Raw genomic sequence first — 25,623 nt, forward strand, 5'->3', positions numbered from 1 at the left:
TACAAGTATGAATGATTTATGGGCAGATACATGAACAACAGTGTATATATGGCATACCTGAGCTGCTACCTGAACTTGAACTATCACTTGATTCATCTTTTTTTTTTTGGAGCTGTCACAAGCCCATTTTTTGAAGCAATTGTTGATGGCACCTTCTTAGGAGGTATAGTCACCTTTTGTACACCTACCTGTGCAGATAAAAGTATTTGTCCTGATTGAATTAACACCATACAAGTACAGATGCTTCATAAGAAAATAAATAAACAGGAGCAAAATTGCTTACTTTGTCCTCATCAGAGCTATTATCTGTGCTTGAACTATCACTTGTATCACGTTTACGTTTGGGGGTTGATGAAAGCCCATTCTTTGAAGGCACAGTTGTTTTCACAGCAGCTGCCTGTGCAAAGAGTATCTCCTCAAAAAACAAGTTATTGATCAAGTTAAAACCAAAAATAGTGACATACGAAAATTATGACCAAACAACCAACACTTTTATCACCATGTCTGTAGCTTATTTGTGACAATAGAATCTCTCTGCCTCGCTAGAATAAACAAAAATGCATAACATCACTTCATCTGAGCTATCATCTGAGCGCGCGCACGAGAGAGAGAGAGAGAGAGAGAGAGAGAGAGAGAGGTATATATCTCAAACTGATTTAGACAGCCCCTTTTTATGTGGTTTTGCATACTTTTTAATTTAATCTAAACTTATACACATCATTTGATAGTTGATTTACTGGAGAAAATATGTCAAAATGCATATTTTCGTGCTTAGAGTGGTTTTGTTGCAAACAAAAGTTCAACAGCTCATATAATAAAAAAAAATCATGATGGTAAAAGACCAAGTTCTTCATAAAATTTGTTCAATCTAAAGTGCGATTTATAACAAGTAAGCAATCATGAACACATTTATGTGTTTGGATCAACCCAAACTTAGATCAAATCAGGGTTTGGTATAAAATTTCACATACCACACCTAGATCCACACAATAATTGGTCTTTAAGAGTCCCGCTCAACCTGTGACTGAAGTAAACTCCTACTCACCAGGCTTATGACTTGGTGAGTTGAAGCAGCAACCACACCTGCACCAGCATCCACTACGGGTGCAACAGTGCAGCAACCACACCTGCACTGGTTTATGAACTTGTGGTTTGAATTTTCTGACCTACATTGAATTTTCATGACCCTGCTGGATGCCTCAGACGTTGATTAATACCGTCCAAGTTCCTTCAAATTCCAAGTAAAGAGAAAGGTTCTAATGTTACATAGGTGTGTTTGATGGGAACGATGTCCTGCCCATACGCTTCTCTCTCAAACACGGGAGAAGTCAAACACCCAATTCAACGTGTAAAAGAGAGAGAGAGAGAGAGAGAGAGAGCATCCATTTCATCTTATGAATCAAAGCATGCGTAAGAAGCTGGAACATGCAACTGTTATTTCAGAGAAAACAAAAGGAACATGCAAAAATATTCACAGACATCAACTTTCATATCTCCATTAACAGATCTATACTACTAGCTATGCTAAAATGAATAGAAAGATTAAAATGACTATATGAAATTGACGGGTTGTATGATCTACTGAAAAATAGACATAATCTATACTACCACGGTGCAAAGAGAGGGAGAGTGCATCCGGAAAAGAGGGCAGTTGCCCTCTTTCAGCAACACATGCGGCAGAAAAAGGGAGAGTGCTGCTGGAAAAGAGGGTTTATGCCCTCTTTCAGCAGCACATGCTGCAGAGAAAGGAGACCCCTCACCTTTAGGCAACACATGTTGCAGAGAGGGAGAACCAATTACCTTCGGGCAGCACTTGAGAGAGAGAGAGAGAGAGAGAGAGAGAGAGAGAGAGAGAGAGAGAGAGAGACCTGTGTTGCCGGTGGAAGGTATGGTAGGCGATGAATTGTTGTCTAAAGAGAAAACCAGAAGTCGCCCGAGGATTCTGGCCGGTCGTTCATCCTCTCAGGACCCGAACAAAGGTGAAACTCTAGCATGGGGAGCGTCCATCCATCCTTCGCCGCGGTCATCGGGTGGGGGGACACTACAAGAAAAACATTATTTAGCGACAGAAATTTACGATGAAAATAATCCATCGCAACGTTGTGACAGATTAGCCAGAGAAAACTATCCATCCCTAAAATTAGAATTAGTTACAGAATTAGCGATAAAAAAATTCTGTCGCAAACGCCGTCGCAAATTTGCGACTTAAAAATTTCGTCTCACACTCCGTCATAACTTCGCGATGGATGAGCGACACCATTTTTCCGTCGCTACTCCATCACAAATTGACGATGATGTTTACGATAGTTTTTTTTCGTCGCTAAATTTCCCGTAAAACCCTAATGCGAGCCCTCTTTCTTTTCCCTTTCCGTTTCATTCATCGCATACCGAAAACTTTCTCTCGCTCCGTTGCTTGCCCTCCCTTCCCCCCCCTTCCGGCAACCGCCACCCTCTCCGACAGCTTCGTCGACACCACCTTGCTCGTCTACCGACGCCGACACCACCTTGCTCATCTACCGACACCGACACCACCTTTCTCCTCTCTCCTTACCTCTTGCTCGTCTGTTGACGCCGACGACCTCCTCCCTCAGGTCCATCTCCTCCCTTCCCTTCTTCTTTCTCCTCATCTCTCTCTCTCTCGTTCTGCCCTCTGTCACCCAGCGGAACCCCCCCCCCCCCCCCCCCCTTTTTTTTTTCTTGGTCCGACAGTTGTCCTCTGCCCCTCTTTTATTTTAGGTAGGGGTTGATGCCCCTACCCCGCTTTTTATTTCCGACAGGGGCCGATGCCTCTGTCCCTTTTTTATTTCTGGCAGAGGTTGATGCCCCTGCCCCTCTTTTATTTCTAGCAGAGGCCGATGTCTCTGCCCCTCTCTCGCCCCTGCCCTTTCTCACCTTGCTCGCTCGATGTAACCCCAGCCTCTGCCTTGCTCAGTAGCCAACTCGCGATCGGATCCCCTTCGCCGGTGAGTCTGCATGTATACCGCCTCTCTCTGCCAGGCGGTAGCAGAGCCCCTGCCACCTCTTGATGAGTTGCTACCTCTGTCGTATATAAATATGCTTTATAGGTGCGTAGCTGAGTTAATTGTGCGATGCTTAGTGCTAAGCATTGCATGCGGCTAAAAATGCAATGCAAAAAGAAATAAGAAAAAAATGCAAAGGCAATATCATGCAAATCAGGTAAATATCCGTGGTGAGTAAGTGATGCAAGTGCATCACAAGTTATTTAATTTTTTGGATGCAATACTTTTCTGTTCACACACTTACTTAGTTGTGTATATCTAAGACTGCTTTGATGGAGTTCATAGATCATACTGAGCATGATTTTAATATATAAAAATAGAAGTGCTCTTATTTTTGGAGTTCGGATTCCATGCTAGTAGTTAGAGGTATATTGAAGTGTGTTTGTTGCAGGTACATGTTTGATATTGTTTTGATATGAATGATTTGAATGTATTGCAATGTTTGATGTGACTGTATCCATGCTTGCATGAAGTTATTTTCAATTTGATTATGCCTTCCATGTGAAATTATATCATAAAAATATGCTTTAAATGAACGTATCATGTTATGAATGAGTTTGTACATGAAAATGAATGATAAGTTATCAATGCTTCAAATGAATGGTTTTGCACATGAAAATATTAAGTTATCAATGCATTCATCATAATTCTTGTGATTGAATGACATATATATATATATATATATATATGTGTGTGTGTGTGTGTGTGTGTGTGTGTGTATGTGTGTGTGATATATATATCAAACCATTATATCCACCATGAATGCATGATAAATTAAATATTTTTTTTATTATAGTATTCTTACGATTCTCTTTTAACTGGTTAGGATAATATCTGTAACATCATAGAACAAAATGACTGCAAACTATGAATGAATGTACCGTAAGATAGTTGACAAGGAGGTATCGCTTGAATATAAGGATGGTGTTGACAATTTTATTGAATTTGTAATGGCAAATGTCAGTACAATGGATCCCACAGGTCAGATCAGGTGCCCCTGCACGATGTGTAAGAACAATCAATTTGTAAAACCTCATGGAGTTAGACATCACCTATACAGGAAGGGTTTTGTGAGTGATTATCAGAATTTGATGCTTCACGGTGAAGAATTTTGAAACAATTTTGATACACGGGTGGATGTGATGCACGATAATCTATATGTGGATTTAATATTTGATGCCGCAGGACCAAAACTAGGTTCTGCTATGGGTCTTAGTGATATACCAACTAGGGTAAATGAAGAAGCAACAAACGATGCAGCTAGTAGATTTTATGATTTACTTAGAGATGCTGATGTGCCACTTTGGAATGGTTGCAAGAATCACACTATCTTGTCTGTAGTTCTGCAACTAATGAATTTGAAGTCCGAGTATAATTTAAGCCAATCATGTTTTGATCGTCTGTGCTCTATTGTGAAGAGTATGTTGCCCAAAGATAAGAAATTGTCACAAAATTTCTATCGTGCAAAGGTTATGGTCAACGCTTTAGGTATGAGGTATCAAAAGATAGATGCTTGTCCAAATCCCTGCATGTTGTATTTCAAAGATAAAAAAAATAGCAGAACATGTTCATCATGTGAGCATCCTCAGTTCAAGCCAAAGACAAAAGGTAATGGTAGCACAAGGTCAAAAGAAGTGTCATATAAGTCGTTCTGCTACTTCCCTCTCACCCACAGATTGCAATGATTATATATATCTTCGAGAACAGCTAAACACATGAGATGCATGCAAATAAAGTTTGACATTATGAAAACAGGATCACACGTCCTATTGATGTGGAAGCTTGAAAGCACTTTGATTGTACTCATCAGACCTTCGTAATGAAAGTGAGAAATGTTAGGTTAGGTTTATGTACAAATGGATTTAATTCATTTGGGGGTAGATAAACTCTATACTCGTGTTGGCTAGTATTTGTCACCCCATACAACCTTCTTACAAGCTTGTGTATGAAGCGTCAAAATCTTTTCTTATCTCTATTGATCCTTGGTTCGATCTCTCCGAGCCAAAATCTTGATGTATATTTAAGGCCATTGATTGATGAATTGAAAATACTGTGAGATGATGGTGTTCTCACGTACAATGCCCAAAAAAAACAAAACTTCAATATGAAAGTTGTTGTTCTATGGACAATCAGTGACTTCCCTGCATATGGTATGTTATCTGGTTGGAGCACACATGAGAGGTTGGCATGTCCATACTGCATGGAGGATACAAAATCTTTTAGATTGATACATGGAAGGATGCCATGCTGGTTTGATTGTCACCGTCGATTTCCACCCGGTGACCATCCGTTCTGACGACAAAAGAATGTGTTTCGAGCAAGCATAACTGAAATGGAAGGTCTACCTACAAGGTTGTCTAACATAGAGATTTTAAGATGATTGCGATACTTTTCATATAGACTGACAGATACCCGTAGTTCAATGCCCTTTCTTGGATTTGGGAAGGATCATAATTGGACAAAGAAATCTATATTTTGGAAACTATCATATTGGCTGACCTTATTGATACAACATACTTTGGATGTGATGCATGTGAAAAAAAATGTAGTTGATAATGTGGTCAATATGATAATGAATGTCAAAGAAAAAACGAAGGATAATTCGAAGGCCCGTATGGATTTAAAAGTAATATGTAAAAGACCAGAATTGGAACTCAAAGAGTATAATGACAAAGTACTGAAACCAAAGACAAGGTACGTGCTTGAACTAGATCAAGTAAAGCGGGTATGTCAATGGTTGAGACAATTGAGATTTCCAGATGGATACGTCTCTAACATTGCTCGGGCTGTGAAGATAGATGAGTGATAATTATAATAGGGTAACTTTATAGAAAAAATAATGGAGTTGACTTACTTAGGCATAAATAATAGGGTAACTTTATTCAAATGTCATTAGTTTGATCCCACAGCAACAAGAGTCGACAAAGCCTCATGCATTGTAGAGGTGAATAATAAATCATGATTTGGAACATATGAACCATTCATATTAGCCTCACAAACTCAACAAGTTTACTATACTTCATATCCGAATACAAGGAAGCCAGATAAAAATGAATGGTGGACAATTTGCAAGCTGAAGTCTAAACTATACCCCAAGTATGATTAGTTACATGAAGACAAGATTACTGAAGAGGGTGATTACTATCAATCAGATGATATGTATGACTTCTCTTATGGTCTTGATGTCGCACATAGTATGCATGTCATATCTTTATTGTTCGATGACACACATATGAAAGAATGTGATCCAAATGATATACCAAGTGGATGAGCGCCTAATGAAGAAGAAGAAGAAGAAGAAGAAGAGACGAGGAGGACAGAGAGAAGGATGAGGAAGAAGAATATGAAAGTCAAACAAGTGATGATGAAGCATACTCGAGCTTGTAAAATACATCTTATAATACATACCTTATATTTCAATGTATTGCAATGCTTAATGTGAATGGTTTGAATGATTTACATGATTTGAATGTATTGCAATGTAATGTAATGATTTGTATGTATTGCATGAAGTTATTTTTTATTTGATTATATATCCATGAAGATATAGAGTTGTATAACTGATCCAATTGTATTGCAAGTTAAGGATAAGTTATCCATGATTAGCAAGTGATGTCATATCTTATGTTTGAATATATTGCAATGTTTGATGTGAATGATTTGAATGTATTGCAATGTTTGAATGTATTGCATGAAGTTATTTTCGATTTGATTATGTATCCATGAAGATATAGGGTTGTGTAACAGATCCAAATAAAATTTTTATTTGTTAGAATATGGTTCGTAGAGGTTACAGTGGTCGAGCACCCAGTGGTAGCCAGTCTCAGCCTTCATCTTCACGGGCTGCTTCGATAGGTATATTATTTAGCTAATTGTATACTTAATTAGTTTAAATGCGCATTGTGTGAATTTCTAACTCATTTTTATATAGATGATGTTTCGTTTGCACATGACCCACCTACAACAGCTATTTATACACGTCACGAGACAATGCCGGATGCATGGTCTTTTCAATCTGACACACGATGACGCATTCAAATAGTGCATATCGATAATCGATCGTAAGTATTTTATTTTCACTTATCCAATACTTATCATATAAATAATGTATATCAATAGTTAATGTGTACCGATTCATGTGTAGCGCGAGGTTCGAGCTAGATGAAGTAATACGATAAATTTGGCAGTCACTAGTTTAACATCTTCCAAGACCGATCGCTCAATGAAAAGAGTAGCTGAAGGAGGTGTTGAACAAATTGTTGTCCTCATTCATGGTATATAATCGTTTATCATAGCTAATATGTTTCATATTTAATTTTTTGTTATAGTCATGTCTACTAATTTTCTGAAATTATTTATAGGCGTCGAATCGCTTTGTGACTACGATGGAGGAGCAGGATGCGAGACAGGTATGGCAGAAGGTGTCTGTCAGTCGATTTGCAGACATGCTGCACAATATGAAGACTGCAACAATAAAAGCATCTGGTGGGATAGATGATCAACTGTAGTGAAAGGGCCATGACCCTCCTACTATCAGGTTAGATTTTTTGGATGCAATGTGCAACAAGTGGGTGGGGTATGAATTTCAAAACCGCTCAGCAAAGGCTGCACAAAACTGATCGAAGATAACCGATGCCCATCTACACACAGGTAGATCTAAGACTTTTGGGAGTCACCTGAAGAAAATTGTAACTCATTAATATATATTGTCAAATTTAAAAGTATTATTGCATACTTTTTAAATAATTTTTTTATCATTTAACCTTATATGAAGCAGAAAAAGGAGGCATTGTGCCTTACAAGAATGTGTTTGTTGAAACACATAAGTGTAAGAGCACATGATAGTTCGTATCAGAGAAGGCAAGAACGACAATGATATGTATTTATTGTATTAATAAACATTATATTATACAAGTTACCATGAATATTGTAATTCTTAATTATTAATCCATACTGTAATCATTACTTTGTATGAGTCATACAAGCAGTAGATGGTAGAGCGATATGACGATGACTCCACTTAGCATCCACCTTTTGATCCTGCAGCATGGGTGACTGCAACCAGTGAACCAAAAAATGATCGTGTGTTCGGGTTTGGGAGTAATATGAACACCACACCAATCGCTGCCTCCTCAGCCAGGGCACTCAGAGTTCTCCCACCAGCATCAACTCCTAGTGTCCGATTGCCCGACTAATTCTTGGGATGGTGTCCGCCAGCTTGTTAAGGACACAATGCATGACTATTTATATGAAGTAATTTTTGACGTTGTTCGTAATGAGTTGTGCAGTTTTTTCGGGTCAGGGGAACTTCGTCTGTAGCTGCCTGTCAGGTATGAAAGTTTCATGTCATTTTTTTTATATCGTTAGATTTCAAGCTAGTATATGCATGATTTCATCACATATGAACATGATTTCATCACTATGAAAGTTTTTGACTGCCTTATAGCACATATATGCATGATTGAATCACTATGAAAGTTTTTTGACAACATTAGAACACATATAAGCATGATTTCATCACTATAAAAGTTTTTGACAACCTTAGAACACAAATATGCATACTTGAAGCACTATAAGAGTTTTTTGACAACCTTTGAACACATATATGCATGATTGAATCACTATGAGAGTTTTTTGACAACATTAGAACACATATAAGCATGATTTCATCACTATGAAAGTTTTTGACAACCTTAGAACACAAATATGCATGCTAAAAGCACTATGGGAGTTTTTTGACAACATTAAAACACATATAAGCATGATTTCATCACTATGAAAGTTTTTGACTGCCTTACAACACATATATGCATGATTGAATCACTATGAAAGTTTTTTGACAACATTAGAACGCATATAAGCATGATTCCATCACTATGAAAGTTTTTTTACTGCCTTATAACACATATATGCATGATTGAATCACTATGAAAGTTTTTTGACAACCTTAGAACACATATATAAGCATGATTTCATCACTATGAAATTGTTTGACTGCCTTAGAACACATATATGCATGCTTGAATCACTATGAAAGTTTTTTGACAACCTAAGAACACATATATGCATAATTGAATCACTATGAGAGTTTTTTGACAACATTAAAACACATACAAGCATGATTGTGATACAAAAGACATTTATTTGACAACCTTATAACACATATATGCATACTTGAATCACTATGATATTTTTTTGACAACCGTAGAACACATATCTGCATCATTGAATCACTATGAATTTTTTCTGTCAGCCTTAAAGCACATATCTCAATTCTGTTAATGTCCTTCACTTTGTTGCTAGCTAGTCTATGTGTAATTCATTCATGTTACTTTGATTGCCTTAGATTAGGTGCATTGCATATAATTTATTTTTTTATATTTTGTTTATCAATACTAACATTTCTTTTTTCCTGTAGGATGCTGGAGATAATCAACGTAGATGAGCTGATGGAGGCATGGATGAAGGGGCAGATCGAGACAATGAAGAAGATGATGCTCAAAATCTTGGCGATGATTAGATTCATGTGTTGAATTTGTTGTACTTTCTTGTTGTTTCAAAAGAAACTCTTTGTAAGTGTTCACTTGTAAATAATTAAAACTTGGCGATGATTATAGTGGATGGATAAATTGTTTCAGTTGCTTTGTATATGTATTTTTTATGTGTACTTTGTTTTTTATACACCAGATATATAAATTGTATAACGAGAAATTTTTTCTCAATATTTATATTTCAAACAAATTTTTTTATTTTTTGCGATAGATATTATCCGTTGCTAATTAGTATCGGCCTCCAATTTAGCGATGGATTAGGGATGGCTATTTATCCGTCAGAAAATTGAATCGATCAATATTTTATGACAGATTGTAATTCGTCGTAATTTTGTTGCTACATTAGCGACTGAATTAGCGACGAATGTGTATCTGTCGTAAAACCAAATCTCTGGGAATTAACGATGGCCTTGCGATAAATCATGGCATTCGCTAATTCATCATAAATTAGTGACGGAAGTAGCAACCGATATTTTTCATCGCTAATTAGCAACTAGGAAATTGTGATAAAAGTTATCCGTCACTAAACTGTTTAGCGATGGATTAGCGACGAATTATGATCGTCGCTAATCCACAGATTTCTTGTTGTGGGAGAAGCAGAGGCGAGAGAGAGAGAGAGAGAGAGAGAGAGAGAGAGAGAGAGAGAGAGAGAGAGAGAGAGAGAGAGAGAGAGTTCCCTAAATGGGTCTTTTTATATTGCAAATTAGCGACGAAAATTTTTTATCTCAACATCCGTCGCTACGTAGCGACAAAAAATTTTCGTCGCGACATCCGTCGATAATTTGCGACAACTTAGTGAAAGAATTTTTTCATCGTTGATCCATGCCTAATGTGCGACATATTTTGAGACAAAAAATTTTTGTTGCTAAGTAGCGATGGATTTTGAGACAAAATTTTTCTATCGCTAATTTCGTAACTAAGTTCAATTTTACGGACGACTAGTTTTCTCTAGCTAATCCGTCACAAATTTGCGATGAATTATTTTCATCATAAATTTCTGTTGCTAATTAGCTTTTTTCTTGTAGTGCACTAATTGTACATTGGCAAACCTCTGATTGGTAAAACCTTTGAGGTCTCTCCAACAACGCCACTGATCACCATGAAGTAACTCAGCTTTAACCTTGCGGCAAAGGACACCACTCATGGGTAGGGATGCACATGAGCCAAGTTTGAGCTGAGCCTGGGCTGTTTGAACTCGGCTAAGTTCAAAATGACATTATCCAAGTTCGGCTCAAGCATTGTCCGAACTCAGTTAGGTTCAGAGCTCGAGCCAAGCTTCAACAAGATCTATTAAAAAAACTTTGCAGATGACCCACCATTAAGCCAAAGCACATCTTTTGACTATTATCAATGAAACAATTATATACATACTAAAAATTCTTAGCCAAAAAAGGCACACTAACGCTCTACCCATTACAATAACAATGCACTTGTGAAATTATTTGCAAAGATATTATATATTGGGTTTGCAACCAACTGAGCTTTAACGAGCTCGAGCTCGAAAAATGTTCAAGCTCAGCTCAATAGCTCGTCCAAGCTTCATACACCAGTTCAAGTTCGGCTTATTTACAATGAGGACAAGCCCGAGCCAAGCTTTAACCAAGCAGAGCCCGAGCCAGCTGGGTTTGGTGTGCATCCCTATCCGTGGGTTTCTCGTTCCTGAATCCACAGTACACCTCGAATACCACAAAGGATTATCCACTAGCTATTTCTTTTTGGGCTTAGGCCAAGGAAAACTCATGCCACCAACTGCACATTGGCTGCAAACCTCTGCATGGTAAAACCTTTGTGGTCTTCCCTGCAACCCCGCTGATCAGCGTGGGGTAACTGAGCTTCGACCTTGCGGCAATTGACATGGACATCCCTTCGTGGGTTTCACGTACTTGAAAGTTGTCCACCAAAGGGTTATCCACTAGCTTACCAATCGATTAAATAAAGAAGCAGCTTAACCAAGCCAACCTATTTGTTCCTCAATTTTATTATAAATGTTGGCCATGTCAATGGTTTTAATATTGCATTACGTAAACTTCAATGCTCTAATCAAGCTTTTAAAAAGCCAAAAAGTTGTTGGTACACGGCAAGATGCTTATAGGGGATAGGGTTTGGTTCGGACCCAGGTGAAACCAGACTTGGTCTCGATTTTTGGGTAAGATACTGGGTATGGACCCAGGTCTAATTGGACTCATCAAAAGAAAACCATATCCGGACCTCATAAGAACTACATGAACCAAACCAGGGCCATACCCGGTATAATAATATTTTTTTTTTCATTTTTACATTGAAAATTTGCGGGTCTTAATCGGAACTTGGGTCGGGCCTGGGTCTGATATAAAATCTCACAAACTATACTAGAATCCATGCATTAATCACGGGTATTAATCGGGTCTTCTTATTTATCACCATACCCGAATCCTATAGGGTTTGGTATGTGTCAGGTCTGGGTAAACCCATCCCGTTGACACCCCTAGATGCTTATGTCCATTGGATATACCTCAAGATGTGAACTGTTTGCTGGCCTCACAAGGCCATTACTTTACTTAGTTGTTAGCTACGGCTATGTCAAAATTATGGGCTCATCCAAGGAATCGTTTCTTTCATGAGCAGCTCTCACATTTAATGCTTCCCTAAATTTGGAGGTGTGCCTTCTCCTCCACAAATTGGTTGTGGAAAGGCTGAAGGATGTTAACTTACCATTCCCTTACCTCCAAACTTGTTATTGTCCACACCCACAGTTAACTTTCACAAAGTTCCAATGTTTTATCATGATCCCTTTTGCATCGAGGTATGAAAGAAAGACTCAGAGTCGGACAGGGACAGGTTGACTTGGTTCTTTTTTGTCTTGGACAGAAAATTTGGTAGGTGTGCATTAGGTTTTGAGGGGCACTTTGCACATGTACCTTGGACTGTCCAATCATATGGCCAAATGGCGAAAAGGGTTTCATATGTGGTTGGTTTTAGTAAATAATGTGTTTGTGATTGAGATGATATGTAAGTTTTGTCAAGGGATTCATAAATCAACAAGCCACAATGTAACAAAATTTTATGACTCAAAAGATTTGTGCTTTAATTCACCTAGGTGGTATTAGGGATGTATGTGGACCGGAGGAAAATGGGTCCCACCCCGTCTCGCTTGGACCGGGGATGGAGGACATGAAACAGAGATGGAGGTTAAAATTAAAACCCGTGCCGGGATGGACTTACACTTTTCCACACCCTGCCCCGTCTCCATCTCCAATCCTTCTTTAGAGATGGTAGTGGACTGAGAAAAAACCCTGTTTGGAGTGGGGATGAAGGACATGAAACAGGGACGGAGGCCGGGATGAAGGTTAAAATTAAAACCCATGCAGGGATGGAGGGCAGAATTTTGAGACGGAGCAGGGGTGGAGACCTTGTCCCCCAGCCCCGCCCCAGTCCACTGCCATCCCTAGGTGGTATCCCATGTGGTAAGCCGGGTCATGTGTCAAGCTAAAGGCCCAAGATAGAATCCTGCCACATGGGCGGCTGTTGTTCTGGTAGGGGTCAGCCTAACCCCAGCTTGCCTTTAAAAAAGAAAAGAAAAGAAAATCTCAAATGTTATCTCTAGCAAATAAACCATGTAGATCACATCTATAGAGGCCAAATTAAGTAATAGTGTCATCGTTGACTTGGTCAAAAGTAGTGGTGCACATAACTGCACACCTTAACCGAAGAGGACAATTTGCACGGGTTAAAATTCTTTCTAGGCTTGGGCTTGGCTCGATTGAAGCCGACTTGAGTTTTGATGTGTTATTGACTCAATTCTTAAACCCAAATACCTAGAAGATGACCAACTAAGTCCAGTCATCTTGAGCCCTAGCAAAATGGACCAAGTTTGACTCCAGCTAATTAACATTGGTGGAACCCGTTTAGTCTATCAAGAAGGGGCTAATTAACATTGGTGGAACACTAGGTCCAAAAATCAAATCCAGATTCCTCATAATTTGGGCTGAGATTTTTTTTTTTAAGTGTGAAAACTTAAGTGGTACTGTAGTTTGGGTAAGTTTACACTTAGTTGGGGTTATAGAAGCATGCTTGATTGATTTACTCATACTTAGGTAACTTAGTGGAGAGCTTCTACACTAATTGAGGTTGGTTTCACCAAAGATTGGTTCTGCTTATTAGGGTCGATTTCACCAGATGTTGATTCAGTGAGGTATGCTGGAACTCGGATTGGTCACTTGTTCGATTGGTCAGATCTTGAGCAGCAACTTGAGCTCTAATATGAGTGCAAACAGACCTACTAGAGGTCTGTTCACCAAGGAGAAGAAGGAGCCCAGAAGAGATATAAAGAGAGAAGAGAGGGGGTTTAGAGAGAGGGAGACACTCTTTGGAGAGAGAATTTCATATTTTCATTTCACATGATTAAAAGCTAAAAACAAGGCTTAGAGGCCTCCTAAACCCTTTACCCAATTTACCAAAATAATTTAAATGCTCTACTACATCTAGTTAAACCTTCATGAATCTAAACTAAATCTAAATAAGTTTTCTTTAACTTGTCTATTTCTGAAACCCTGCCCTCCATAAATAGACCCACCCTTGGTCTTCTTTCTTCCATTCTTAAAGCCATGTTAACTCAACTTGCATGCATGACCTTCCATTGAACTCCAAAAATAAGGAAGACATCCCTTGAGTGAGTCCTACCAAGCTCAACTGTCCAAAAATAGCATAGGGCGCCCCATGTATAGGACCCATCAGCCCAAGTAATTAGATCCTTGGGTCTGGATTAATATGGTATCAACCCAGAGGGAGCTCATTAACTGGGTTTTACTGTCTTAAAAAAAAAAAAAATACAAACTATAAAACCATTCCAAAAGGGCAAAAAAAACCAGAAAGAAAACAAAAAAGGAAGAAGGAGAACAAAAAGGATCACATGCATAATCCACAATAAACAGTTCATTTGCCGTTTACAAAAATTGCTAACGCTTTGTTTTTACATAGCCTATCATCTCCCTATACAAAAAAAACAAAACAAAAGCATTCACTCATGAATCATGAGCCAATAATGTGGACACGGACACGTCAATACATGATGTCCCTCATGACTCGGTCTTGTCTAATCCCTGGCGACCCTGCTGAGGGGCATATCCGCCGGAAAGTCACCGGATTCTCTTTCACCCATCGCCGGAGCCTGGCCCCCCTCGCTGCTCATCTTCGACCGGCGCTTCCTGTACAACTTATTGTCCGAAGATGGCTCGACGACGTCGTCTGCGAACGTCACTCTCTTCTTCACCATTCGATCTCTTTGTCCTAAAGAAACCATTAAACATTAACCAATCAAGATCAGAACTCAAAAAGAGAAAAAAAAAACAATTTGAAGGAAACCATCATGCAAAAAGAGAGAAAGAGGGCAGAAAATGAAGAGAAACTCCGAGAATTGCGAGTACCCAATTCGTTTTCTATCTTGCTCTTGAAATCAGAGACGAGTTGTTGGTGCGCCTTCAAGGCGACATAGAGGATGCTTCCGGAGACGGCGACTACCGCCATGAAGCCCACGCCTTGAGAGCTCATCACCACCGATCTTCCCCACATACAATAATAATACATAGGCTTTGGCGACAAGGGTCCTAGCCTCGGAGTTTTACGCCTTTGGGACAACAACCGTAGGTACGGCAGGCTGAGCCAGCACGATCAGGTCTTCATCTCAGATGAGAAAGGATTGCAAGAAAAGAAGTATCCTTTGCTTCTTTGTTGAGGGGGCCAAAGAAGAGGTTCTATATTTCAAGGTTTAGGAGGGAGTTGTGGTGGTTGGCCTTTCTGCTCGCTTTGCTTTTTCTAGGAAGGCTTCTGTTATTGTCTTTCTTTTACCCAGGATACTCTTGGGGAAAAGCAAAAGCAAAAGCAAAAGCCTGTGAATTCTAGGTGGTCAAAGTCAATAGAGCGTTTTCCCACTTGTCTTTGTCTGTTTGGACTTGAAGATTTTCAACCACCCATGAAACAGTTAAAGTTAAAAAGGAAAAAAAAAAAAAAAAGAAACTGTTAAATTGGATGAAAGGGCCGGACTGGGTTTTCTGAATCAATGTTGTGAGTATCGGAACGGGACCTGTATCGTTTGGCCAACGATTCAGGTGAATAGGCCAGATGCCGATTCTCAAGTGAATCATTTTGAATAGGATAAAAAATAATTAAAAAATATTACGTGTCAATCAGAATGTGATTTAGGTCATTGAAATAACATTCAAAAATTAATTCTAAGCTATTTTATACTTATTAAAAAATAGTCGATTCAGGTCGGTATCACAAAAATTTTCTGGTGATACAATATGTATTGGTCGATTCAGGCCAATACACACCGATACTGACAACAATGTTTTGAACAACGTCAGGCGAGGTCGGATAAGGTGATATGCCAAAACAATGAAATCTGTCATGTTTTAAAATCACCACCGTTCGCTGCTATTGCCAGGTTTATCGCCCTTATGGGTCTATAAAAGCGACACAAATAGGCAGCAAATTTTTTGCTTTTGTTGATTCATAACGACATTTATAGGTAGACTTTAATGTGTAACCCAACATCAGCGAAAAGTTCTTCCATAACTGGGAACATCAATAACGGCGATCCACCTTTAACAACAACGACATTTCTATGTCGCCTTTGTAGCCTATAACAGCGACTATAACTCGTCAACATAATCGATAACGACGAGAAGTAAGTCATCGTGATAGGATATGTCAGCCACAATTATGTCTTCATTATAGACTATAAGAACGATAATTAAGTCATTGTTATAGGTTGTAACAACGATATAAGGTTAAGACCAATAACGATGACACATGAATGTCATCGTTATAGGCCTTAAACCTGCAAAAATAAATTTTTCATATTAGTTTTAATTTTTTATGGTATATTAAATAAAATGGCATACATTCACATATAAACTTCAAACTTCATAAAACATACATCCATTCAAATATAAGCATATACTTCAAACATCAATTCAAATATTAACATACACTTTTTTAATCTTCTCAAATATTCATCCTCTCCCACTTCAAGAAACCTGTGGATTAACGACGACCTAAATCCGTCGCTAATCCGATACTAATCCATCGCTAAACAGCTTAGCGACAGATAGCTTTCATCACGAATTTTTCGACGCTAATTAGCGATGGAATATATCTATCGCCCATTCCGTCGCTAAGTAGCGACAGAATGTATCTGTCGCCAGTTTTGTCGCTAAGTTGCGACGGAATAACGAATGCCAACATCCGTCGCAAGGCCATCATTACTATACAACGATTTTGGTGTTGCACCGGATTTATAGTCGTTGCTAATCTATCGCTACATTCAACACTAATAGTTATTAACGATGGATATATCCGTCGCTAATCCATCGTAAACAAGGAAAAAAAATATTTAAAAATTAAATATCGAGAAAAAATTCTCGTGATACAATTTATATTTCCTGTACAATTTATATTTTCTGTGAATAAAAAAAAAAGTACACATCAAAATACATATAAAAGGAAACTAAAACAATTAATCGATCCACTGTAAAATTTGCAAGTTCTAATTATTTACAATTCAACATTTACATTTTTGAAACAAAAAGAAGGTAAAACAAATTCAACACATGAATCTAATCATCGCCAAGATTTTGTGCATCCTTTTCATTGTTTTGATCTATCCCTTCAGCTCCACTACACTGATTATCGCCAGCAACCTACACGAGAAAAGAAAGGTCAGTATTGATAAACAAAATATACTGAAATAAATTATACTCTATATGTGATTTTATCATGCTCATATGTGTTCTAAGGCAGTAAAAGAACTCTATATGTGATTCTATCATGCTCATATGTGTTCTAAGGCAGTAAAAAAACTGTATATATGATTCTATCATGCTCATATGTGCTCTTAAGGCAGTAAAAAAAACTTATATGTGATTCAATCATGCTCATATGTGCTCTAAGGCAGTCAAAAAAATGTATATGTGATTCTATCATGCTCATATGTGTTCTAAGGCAGTAAAAAAACTTTATATGTGATTCAATCATGCTCATATGTATTCTAAAGACAGTAAAAAAATTATTTTTGTGATTCTATCATACTCATATATATGTGCTCTAAGGCAGTAAAAAAACTGTATATATAATTCTATCATACTCATATGTGTTCTAAGGCAGACAAAAAGTTGTATATGTGATTATATCATGCTCATATGTGTTCTAAGGCAGTTAACAAACTTTATACGTGATTCAATCATGCTCACATGTGTTCTAAAGGCAGTAAAAAAACTTTATATGTGATTCTACCATGCTCATATGTGCTCTAAGTTAGTAAAAAAACTGTATATGTGATTCTACCATGCTCATATGGGTTCTAAGAAAGTAAAAAAACTTTATATGTGATTCTATCATGCTCATATGTGTTCTAAAGCAGGCAAAGAACTTTATATGTGATTATATCATGCTCATATGTGTTCTAAGGCAGTAAAAAAAACTGTATATGTGATTTTACCATGCTCATATGTGCTCTAAGGCAGTCAAAAAACTGTATATGTGATTCTATCATGCTCATATGTGTTTTAAGGCAGGCAAAAAACTGTATATGTGATTCTATCATGCTCATATGTGCTCTAAGGTAGTCAAAAAATTGTATATGTGATTATATCATGCTCATATGTGTTCTAAGGCAGGCAAAAAACTGTATATGTGATTATATCATGCTCATATGTGTTCTAAGACTGTAAAAAAAAGTGTATATGTGATTCTATCATGCTCATATGTGCTCTACGGCAATAAAAAAACTGTATATGTGATTCTATCATGCTCATATGTATTCTAAGGCAGGCAAAAAACTGTATATGTGATTATATCATGCTCATATGTGTTCTAAGACTGTCAAAAAAAGTGTATATGTGATTCTATCATGCTCATATGTGCTCTAAAGCAATAAAAAAACTGTATATGTGATTCTATCATGCTCATATGTATTCTAAGGCAGGCAAAAAACTGTATATGTGATTATATCATGCTCATATATGCTCTAAGGTAGTCAAAAAAACTGTATATGTGATTCTACCATGCTCATATGTGCTCTAAGGCAGTCAAAAAACTGTATATGTGATTCTACCATGCTCATATGTGTTCTAAGGCAGTAAAAAAATTATATATGTGATTCTATCGTGCTCATATGTGTTCAAAGGCAGTAAAAAAACTGTATGTGATTCTATCATGCTCATATATGTTCTAAGGCAGTAAAAATATTATACTGAAATATTATATAAAAGGTCAGTATTGATAAACAAAATATACTGAAATAAATTATATGCAATGCACCTAAGTTAAGGCAATCAAAGTTATATGAAATCTAACGACATGCAATACATCACATGAAACTTTCATACCTGAGAGGCACTTGCAAACGAAGCTCCCCTGTTATGCAAAAAACTATTGAACTCATGCCAAAGAACGTCGACAATTGTTTCATGGAAGTAGTCACACATTGTGTCCTTAACAATTTGGCGTACATCATCCCTAGAATCAGTCGGATGCTTGGAGCTGATGTTGATGGGAGAAGTCTCTTAGCCGTGACTCGAGGAAGCAATGACGGGTGAGGTGTTCATATTACTCTCAAACCCGAACACACGACCCTTTTTGGGTTCACCAACTGCAGTCACCCATGCTGCAAGATCAAATGATGGATGTTGAGTAGAGTCATCACCATATCGCTCTACCATCTGTTGCTTATATGACTCCTACAAAATAATGTTTACAGTATGAATTAATAATTACAATGTTTATGATAACTTGTATATTACAATGATTATTAATACAATAAATACATACCGTTGTCATTTTCGCCTTCTCCCATATGAACTCTCTCGTGGTCTTACATTTATGTGTTTGAACAAACACATCCTTGTATGTCACAATGCCTCTTTTTTCTTCTTCCTGCGAAGTGAAATGATAAAAGATTTAGTTAACAGGTTTGCAATAATACTTATAAAATTGATTTGTTTATTTATTGATGAGTTACCATTTTCTTCAGGTGGCTCCCAAAAGTCCTAGATCCACCTATGTGTAGATGGGCTTCAGGCATTTTTGCTCGATTTTGTGCAGCCTTCGCTGAGCGGTTTTGAAATGCATCTCCAGCCCACTTGTCACATATTGCATCCCAAACATCTGACCTGATAGTAGGAGGTCCATGGCCCTTCCACTGTAGTGGATCATCTATCCCGCCATATGTTTTTCTTTCTGCAGTCTTCATATTGTGCAACATGTCTGCAAATCGATTGACAGTCATCTTCTGCCACACCTTCCTTGCATCATGTTCCTCCATCGTAGTCGCGAAGCGATTCAAAACCTACAAATACTTTTAGAAAGTTAGTAGACATGACTATAACAAATAATTAAATATGAAACATATTAACTATGACAAACAATTATATACCGTGAATGAGGACCACAATTTGTCTATCACCTCTTTTGGATACTCTTTCTATTGAGCAATCAATTCTGGTAGATGTTGAAGTAGTGAATTTCTAATATCGTGTACTACTTCTTGTGGCTTGAACCTCGTGTTGCACATAAATTGGTACACAGTAAATATCAATATACAATATTTATAAGATATGCAATAAGTGAAAACAAAATACTTACGGTCGATTATTGATATACACTATTCAAATGAGTCTTCTTATGTCAGACTGAGAAGACCCAACATCCTGTGTTAGCCACTGACTTGTATGATCAACTGGTGTAGGTGGGTTATGTACAGACGAAACATCATCTGTAAAAAAATACGTTAGAAATTCTCAGAATGCGCATTTCAACTAATCAAGCATCCAATTAGTTAAATGATATACCTATCAAAGGAGCCCATGAAGATGAAGGCTGAGACTAACTACTACTGGATGAACGACAACTGTAAGCTCCACGAACCATATTCTAACAAATAAAAAATGTCATGCAATACATTCAAATTGTTTCAAATCATTCACATCAAGTATTTCAATACATTCAAATAATTCAAATCAAGTATTGCAATACATTCAAATAATTAAAATACCTGCAAATCATTCAAATCATTGCAATACATTTCAATACATTCAAATAATTCAAATCAAGTATTGCAATACATTCAAATCATTGCAATACATTCAAATCATTCACATTAAGTATTGCAATACATTCAAATCATTCACATCAAGTATTGTAATATATTCAAATAATTCAAATCATTCGCATCAAGTATTGCAATACATTCAAATCATTGTCACACATTTCTATACATTCAAATAATTCAAATCATTCACATCAGGTATTGCAATACATTCAAAACATTAGAATACATTCAAATAAAGGTTTGCATTACAAGATTTTGCTCACTAGCTCAAGAATTCTTCCTCATCACTTGTTTGACTTTCATATTCTTCTTCTTCATTGTTTGCCCATTCACTTGGTATATCATTTGGATCACATTCGTCTATGAATGTTTCATCAACCAATGGAGATATGACATGCATATCATGCGCAACATCGTGACCATAAGAGAAGTCATATATATCATCTGATTGATAGTAATCACTCTCTTCAATTAACTTGTCTTTCTGTAACTGATCATACTCAGGGTATAGTTTGGACTTCACCTTGTAAATTGCCCACCATTCATTTCTATCTAACTTTTTTATACTCGGATATGAAGTATAATAAACTTGTTGAGCTTGAGAGGCTAATATGAATGGTTCATATGTTCCAAACCTTGATTTATGATTCACCTCTACAATGCATGAGACTTTGTCGACTCTTATTGCAGTTGGATCAAACCAATGACACTTGAATAAAGTCACCCTATTATTTATGCCTAAGTAAGTCAACTCCATTATTTCCTCTATAACACCGTAGTAATCATGTTCATTTTCACCGTAGCTGCTACCCTTGACACACACGCCACTATTCATCGTTGATTTGTTTATACCGTAGTCTTTTGTATGAAATCGATAACCATTTACGATATACTCGTTGTAACATTGCATAACTTTGGTCAGTCCATTTTGTAAATCACATATTCCATGATCTTTAACATCACCATGGCAGACCTACAAACATAAACAATGATTGTGATCACGACCAATTAAGTAACTTAGTGTTGTTTACAAGTACACAATTTATGTGAGCGTCCTTACCAACTATTTTAACCACTCCACAAACTTAGTTTCACGTTCTTTTTGTACTTCTGCATCAGTGAGATGTGAAACTTCTCTTCGCAACTCCAGATCAAATCGCCTGCAAACCATAAATACTTATATTACAGAACCATGTATGCACGTATATAACATAAACAAATTTAGAATTATGTTGCGTCTACATATACTTACTCGATGTATGGGTCGATCGCTGAGCAATTAAAAAGAATATAGATGTGTGTTGCATCTTGCTCTCGATTTGTCAAGAGTCTTGATCAGCAACTACCAAATGCATGCCCAAGTGGTTGAAATATTGACAGTTTGTCAGCTATAGTTACTTGTTCTCCATCATCGTTACGAGGCGGGCATGTGTAACATGTTGGAATGTGAGGTTCAAAGTACATAGATAAGAAATTTAAAATCTCTTCTAAAGTGTACGCCTCACAAATAGAGCCTTCTACTCTTGCTTTATTACGAACCTTTTTTTTGAGGTCAAACATGCATCTGTCAAAAATATACATTTCAAATTTGAAATATCTGTCATTGAAGAGACAAATATAAGAAAACATATACCTTTCAAATGAGTACAACAACTGATATTGCATAGGACCACCAACCCTTAGTTCATATGGCAAATGTACGATCAAATGTTCCATAACATCAAAAAATGCTGGCGGAAAAATCTTTACTAGCAGACAAACAGTAGTGATGACAGAGTCATCAAGATTTTTTATATCAGATACTACGACTTTCGATATGCACAATGTTCTAAAAAATCTACTCAACTCAGACAATACCCTCCATATAAGTTTGTCTAATATATCATGGAATGCTAGGGGTATCAATCGTTGCATAAAGATATGACAATCATGGCTCTTCAACCCATATAATTGTCCATCGTCAATTTTCATAGCCCGAGCAATGTTAGAGACATATCCATCTAAAAATCTCAAGTGTCTCAACCATTGACATACCTGCTTTATTTGATCAGTTCCAAGCACGTACCTTGCCTTTGGTTTCAGTACTTTGCCATTATACTTTTTGAGTTCCAATTCTGGTATTTTACATATTACTTTTAAATCCATATGGGCCTTCGGATTATCCTTTGTTTTTCATTTAACATTCATTACTGTATTGAACACATTTTTCTCTATATGCATCACATCCAAATTATGTTGTATCAATAGGGTCGACCAATATGATAGTTCCCAAAAAATAGATTTTTTTGTCCAATTGTAATCCTTCCCAAATCCAAGGAAGTGCGTCGGATTACGGGCATCTGTTAATATATTTGGAAAGTATCACAATCTTCTTAAAATCTCTATGCCAAACAATCTTGTGGGTGAACCTTTCATTTCAATTGTGCCTGCTCGAAACGCATTCCTTTGTCGTCGGAATGAATGGTCGCTTGGTAGAAATTGACGATGTCACTCAAACCAGCAAGGCTTCCTTCCTTGCATCAATTTAAAAGTTTTTGTATCCTCCATGCAGTACGGACATGCCAACCTCCCATGTGTGCTCCAACAAGATAACATACCATATGCAGAAAAATCATTGATTATCCATAGAACAACGACCTTCATATTGAATTTTTGTTTTTTATGGGCATCATACGTGGTAACATCGTCATCCCACAGTACTTTTAGTTCATCAATCAATGATTTTAAATATACATCAAGATTTTGGCTAGGTGTGGTCGGACCAGGGATCAATAGAGACAATAAAAGATTTAGACGCTTCATACACATGCTTGATAGAAGGTTGTATTAAGTTACAAATACTGGTCAACATGAGTGTGGAGTTGATCTACCCCCAAATAGATTAAATCCGTCTGTACATAGACCGAGTCTAACATTTCTCACTTCCATTGTGAAGTTCTGATGAGTGCGATCAAAGTGCTTCCAAGCTTTTGCGTCAACAAGATCAGTGATCTTGTCGAACTTTATTTGCATGTCATCTCATGTGTTTAGCTGTCCTTAAATACATATACAATCATTGCAATTTAGAAGTGATAGGAAAGTAGCAGAGCAACTTGTATGAAACTTCTTTTGATTTCGTGCTACCATTGCTTCTTGTCTTTGGCTTGAACCAATGATGCCCACATGACGAGCATGATATGTTGTTTTCCTGATCCTTGAAATACAACATGCAGTGATTTGGACAAGCATCTATCTTTTTATACCCCACACCTAGAGCGTTGACCATAACCTTCGTACGATAGAAATTTTGTGACAATTTCTCATATTTGGGCAACATACTCTTCACAATCATGCACAAATAGTCAAAACATGATTGACTCAAATTATACTCAGACTTCAAATTCATTAGTTGAAGAACTGCAGACAAGATAGTGTGACTCTAGCAACCGTTCTAAAGTGACTCATCAACATCTCTAAGTAAATCATAAAATCTACTAGCTGCATCGTTTGGTGATTCTTCATCTACTGCAGTTGTTACATCACTATGACCCATAGCAGAACCCAGTTTTGTTCCTACGACATCAAATATCAAATCCATATATGGATTATCGTGCAACACATTCAACCGTGCATCAAAATTATTTCTAAATTCTTTACCATGAAATATCCAATTCTGATAATCACTGACAAAACCCTTCTTGTATAGGTGATGTCTAACGTCATGAGGTTCTACAAATCGATTATTCTTACAAATCTTGCAGGGACACCTAATCTAACCCGTGGGATCCACTGTACTGACACTTGCCATTGTAAATTCAATAAAACTTTTAACACTATCCATATATTCATGCGATAACTCATTGTCAACTATCCTACGGTACATCCATTCACGGTTTGCGGTCATTTGTCATATGATGTTACGAATAGTATCCTAACCAGTTAAAAGAGAATCATCAAAATGTTATGATGAAAAAAATATCAAATTTATCATGCAATATATGATGTCATACAATCATAAGAATTATGATACATGCATTGATAACTTAATATTTTCATGTGCAAACTATTCATAACATGATACATTCATTTGAATCATGCTTTCATTATACAATTTCATATGTAAGTCATAATCAAATTGAAAGTAACTACATGCAAGCATGGATACAATCACATCAAATATTACAATACATCGAAAACATTCATATCAAAAAAATGTCAAACATGTACCTGCAACAAACACACTCAAACAATCTGCTAACTACTACCATGCCTATCATAAAATCCGTACTCCAAAAATAAGAACACTTCTATTCTCATACATTAAAATCATGCTCAACATGATCTTCAAACTCCAACAAAGCAGTCCTAGATATCAACAACTAAGTGAGTGTGTGAACAATAAAGTGTTGCATCCAATAAATTAAATAACATGTGATGCGCTTGCATCACTTACTCACCACGGGTATTTACCTGATTTGCATGATTTTTGTTACTTACTTACCACGGGTGGCGGAGCACAAGCGGGATCCGTTGAGAAATCTGCAAGAGATACTGTGTTAAAATGAAGTCACCCTCAGCCGAAAGGAAAACATTTAAAATAAATATCGAAGTCGGACAGGATTCTGGCGAGGCGGAATGCCTCCTAGGCATCGACCACCTCTCAGTTCGGCCCAACAGGTTTTCGAGTTTGGTCGGCCAGTCAGTAGGCCAGCGATGTATGACAGCGACACGAGGTCTCCGGAGGCAGTGATTGTCCCCCAGAGCGGCAGGCATGAGGTGATGTCGTGGTTCAGAAACCCAACGATCGCCAGGCGCCCCTCGGCCCGTCGCTCCCCCTGACGAAAAAAATTGAGGCAGGAGAGGCGACCCCCTGCCGAAAAAAAAATGAGGTAGGGGGGGGACCCTCTTCCCGAATAAAAAAATAAGGCAAGAGGGGCGACCCCCTGCCGAAAAAAAAGAGCCCCCCCCCCCCTACCGAAAAAAGGCG

At 37.4% G+C, this 25,623-nt stretch overlaps 1 protein-coding gene across 1 annotated transcript; it reads right to left on the reverse strand.

The window, feature by feature from the left end:
• Positions 1-14,457: 14,457 nt before the first annotated feature.
• On the reverse strand, positions 14,458-15,268 carry LOC149827578 (uncharacterized). The gene is made up of 2 exons (XM_090018170.1): positions 14,974-15,268; positions 14,458-14,836 (listed from the first exon to the last, which is right to left on the reverse strand). Exons 1-2 carry the CDS (start codon positions 15,131-15,133, stop codon positions 14,643-14,645), a joined length of 354 nt encoding a protein of 117 aa, XP_089874296.1. The 5' UTR covers positions 15,134-15,268; the 3' UTR covers positions 14,458-14,642.
• Positions 15,269-25,623: the final 10,355 nt, after the last annotated feature.

This window comes from Nuphar pumila, chromosome 10 (genome assembly GCF_984573655.1).
Source record: "Nuphar pumila chromosome 10, dmNupPumi1.hap1.1, whole genome shotgun sequence".
In the NCBI taxonomy this organism is placed as follows: domain Eukaryota; kingdom Viridiplantae; phylum Streptophyta; class Magnoliopsida; order Nymphaeales; family Nymphaeaceae; genus Nuphar; species Nuphar pumila.

What these genes read in the sequence shown, in the direction of transcription:
- LOC149827578 (XM_090018170.1), bottom strand. Translation starts at nt 15,133, where the DNA reads ATGTATTATTATTGTATGTGGGGAAGATCGGTGGTGATGAGCTCTCAA. An exon ending in CAAGATAGAAAACGAATTGG is followed by an intron (nt 14,837 to 14,973) that starts GTACTCGCAATT and finishes TGGTTTCTTTAG; the next exon opens with GACAAAGAGATCGAATGGTG.